This window comes from Hordeum vulgare, chromosome 2H (genome assembly GCF_904849725.1).
Source record: "Hordeum vulgare subsp. vulgare chromosome 2H, MorexV3_pseudomolecules_assembly, whole genome shotgun sequence".
Lineage (NCBI taxonomy): Eukaryota > Viridiplantae > Streptophyta > Magnoliopsida > Poales > Poaceae > Hordeum > Hordeum vulgare.
The window spans coordinates 95,331,915-95,335,007 of record NC_058519.1 but is presented as its reverse complement, the minus strand read 5'-3'; the positions used below and the strand labels follow the sequence as shown (position 1 = coordinate 95,335,007).

The following is a 3,093-nucleotide window of genomic DNA, read 5'->3' as shown; positions in this document are numbered from 1 at the left end:
TTTTTACCTTTGTGTGATCACTAAAATACCGTTCCTATCATGTCAAAAAAAGTACCATTCCTATCGCTATATACGGCATTCACCAACCAATTCACACGGTCTCTTACCCTGCTAGCGGCTGCATGCATGGAAACAAAAAGAGCGTGTTATTTTCAAACCCCCGAGCAGCTAATTCCTTAACGAACTGTTGATGTCAAATCGAATTTAAAACGAGCAAGTTGCGTATACGACCACATGGTCGATGTCTCGGCGACGGCTTTTAACGTTCCCTCCACCCTCTCTTCACCCATCCCCCCACCCCCTACGATCGATCCAGCTTCCTCCTACCTTCCTCTCTCCAATCTCCATCTCCACCCAAAGCCTCGCCACCTACATAAGCGAAATCCGGAGGCATCTATCTTTAAAGAAGTGTATAGCAGAGGAGCAGAGGCGGAGAGTGAGGAGAGGCGCAGCAGAGGAGCCGTAGGCAGAGAGAGAGAGAGAGAGAGAGAGAGAGAGAGAGAGATGGAGGTGGCGGTGCCTGTCATGGCGCCAAGCGCGCCGTGCAGCCCAAGAACCGCGGCTGCCATGGGCAGCGGCGGCAGCCACCTGCCCAGCTACTGCTACTTCTTCTCCAGCGCCCCCACGAGCCCGTCCAGGGCGAGCAGCTACGCCGCCGACGAGCAGGGCGACGCCGCCACGTTCGACTTCGCGTTCGGGTTCAGCGGGCAGCTCAGGGAGTCCACGCCCATCCTCGCCGCTGCGGACGAGCTGTTCGAGGGCGGCAGGATCCGGCCGCTCAACGGCCCGCGCTCGAGCGGCAGCCTGGCCGCCGACGAGGACTACTCCTACGCCTCCGTCTCCGTCTCCCCACGGTCGCCGAGAAGAGCGAGGACGATGTCCGCGGTGCGCGGCGGTGCGGCAGGGGATCGAGCGGAGGTGTCGGCCGATCAGGGTCAGATGAGGGGCAGGTCCGGCCGGCCGGCCCCTGCGTCTTCCTCGTCGGGCGTGTCTTCTCGGAGCAGGAGGGCCACCCGGTCTCTGTCCCCGTACAGGGGCGACCCCATCGACGACGAGTTCTGCTCCTCCCCACCCTCCCCTCGCGGCGCCGCCTCCCTGATGCGCGGCTGCGGCAGCGGCAGCCGGAAGTGGCGGCTCAAGGACCTGTTCCTGTTCCGCAGCGCGTCGGAGGGCCGCGCCACCGCCGGCAAGGACCCGCTGCTCAAGTACAGCATGCTCAAGAGCGGCGGAGACGCGTCGATGCGGAAGGGGAGGGGCTCGGCGGCGTCGGCGAGCGACATGGCGCCGTACACGGTGAGCAGGGCGGCGGCGGAGGAGATGCGGCGGAGGACGACGACGCCGCTGCCGTTCCACCGGAACAGCCTGTTCGGCTACTTCAGGTCCAACCCGGCCATCCACTCCATCAGCCGCAAGCTCAGCAGCTACTCCTCCTCGTCGTCCAACCGCGGCAGGAACGCCACCGCCGCCGCCAACTGACAGCCGACGACGCGCGCGCGCACATGCATGGCGCTGGCTGCTTTGGTAGTAGAAAAAAATGGGGAAAGAGAACAGTTTTATTCGTTTTGCTCCTGCTTGGTTTGCCCTCCTGATCTGTATTCTTTCTTCGTGTGTGAATCACCACAAAGGTTTTCATGCAAGTGTAGATACGTACCTATGTAGTACATGGGATCCGCAAATTCTTTGGAAATCAGTATATTTGCTCTCTCTTTACACGCAAATTCAGAAGCATTTGGCTCAATTTCCGCATGCAGCAGGCTCCAAGTTCCAAGCACACATCACCGGATCTCCTAAAAGGATCATCAGCAAGCACCACGAGGTTAAATCTGTCTTTGCCAGAGCTGTGCTGCTAATTCCATGCGCGATTAGGCGACCAAACCCTGCATCGGCTCACGTATATTAGTAGTACGAATTAAACCAGGGAGGACGCAGCGGCGGCAACATGGGGATACTGTTGTGGGATTCCGTCGGGCTGTGTGATGTGATGCTGCGTGCATGCGATCGATCGGCCTCGGCGCGGCGGCAAACTGCTGACGCCCTGAGCTGTTACGGGCCGTAGTATAATGGTTTCAGGTACACTGCGAACTGTCACAACTGTTTCGTTGAGCTTACCGCACCACCGCGGACGGAATAATCCGGGTTAAGATAAGCTGGCGGATCTGACATTCCCAGGGTTTTTAATTGATGGGGATTGGATGCTAGTAACTGGCATGATTAGAGCTTAGCTAGATGAGGTGTTTGTTACTGGTAGTAGCGTAGAGGCTTGCTCGTTCGGTGATGCAAGCAGACGCATCACCCATCTGCCTCTCCAAAGATTCTCATCTGAGCTTTTCTTGCAAAGATTCTCTTCTCAAGTAGGCAAGTAGCAGTAATTTTCTCTGGTCTGGATTTAATGGTAGAATTGTTGGTCGATGTTTAACCGAACACCAATCGTTGGAAGAAGATACGGCACTACTGCCTGGAATGTGCTCTAGGAGAGCAGACACCATGGATGGTGATAATCCTGATGTTGGAGGAATTTATGTAACGGTGATTAGACATGAGAGCGAGACATCATCATGAACGGTGCTAATCTTATTTTTTTCTCCAGAAAATTATGCAGCTGTGGCCATGTGGGTAGGCATTAGGCATCATTAAAGATTTAAAGGTGATGTCAAGTCCAGAGAGAAGGACAGACAAAAATGAAACAAAAGACTGCACGGAACAGTGCCGCTCACCAGTACAAGTGCAGAAGAACTTCTGTAAAAGAACTGAGGAAGTGTAGAACTCTGGATTGCCAGTTCAGATTTTAGAGGCCTATCCCAAGTCAACACCTACCAACAGCTCCCGGCCCTACCTTTTGACACAATGTTTGTTCGTTCGTTTGAATTGGCAGCTTGTGGCAAGGAACATCGGGGGACCCTCCAACAATATGCCACCAATATAACAAACACGTCTTCAGAAATCGGTCGTGTGTTTCTGGTGTTTTTGTTATTCCTCGAGTATATCAGTTTTGTGCAGAAAAAATCGCTGCCAGTTCAGATTACACACTTTCAGGCTTGTTCGATCGCAAGTCGTTGGTGACTGATTGCCTCTTAGCGGAGGAGGGGGGGTTTT

At 54.9% G+C, this 3,093-nt stretch overlaps 1 protein-coding gene across 1 annotated transcript; it reads left to right on the top strand.

Annotated features, from left to right (window-relative positions):
- The first annotated feature begins 233 nt into the window (after positions 1 to 233).
- On the top strand, positions 234 to 1,718 carry LOC123429685. The gene has a single exon (XM_045113697.1). It carries the CDS (start codon positions 235 to 237, stop codon positions 1,474 to 1,476), a length of 1,242 nt encoding a protein of 413 aa, XP_044969632.1. The 5' UTR covers position 234; the 3' UTR covers positions 1,477 to 1,718.
- Positions 1,719 to 3,093: the final 1,375 nt, after the last annotated feature.

Excerpts from the sequence above, each read along its gene's own strand:
- LOC123429685 (XM_045113697.1), top strand. The coding sequence starts at position 235 with ATGGTCGATGTCTCGGCGACGGCTTTTAACGTTCCCTCCACCCTCTCT.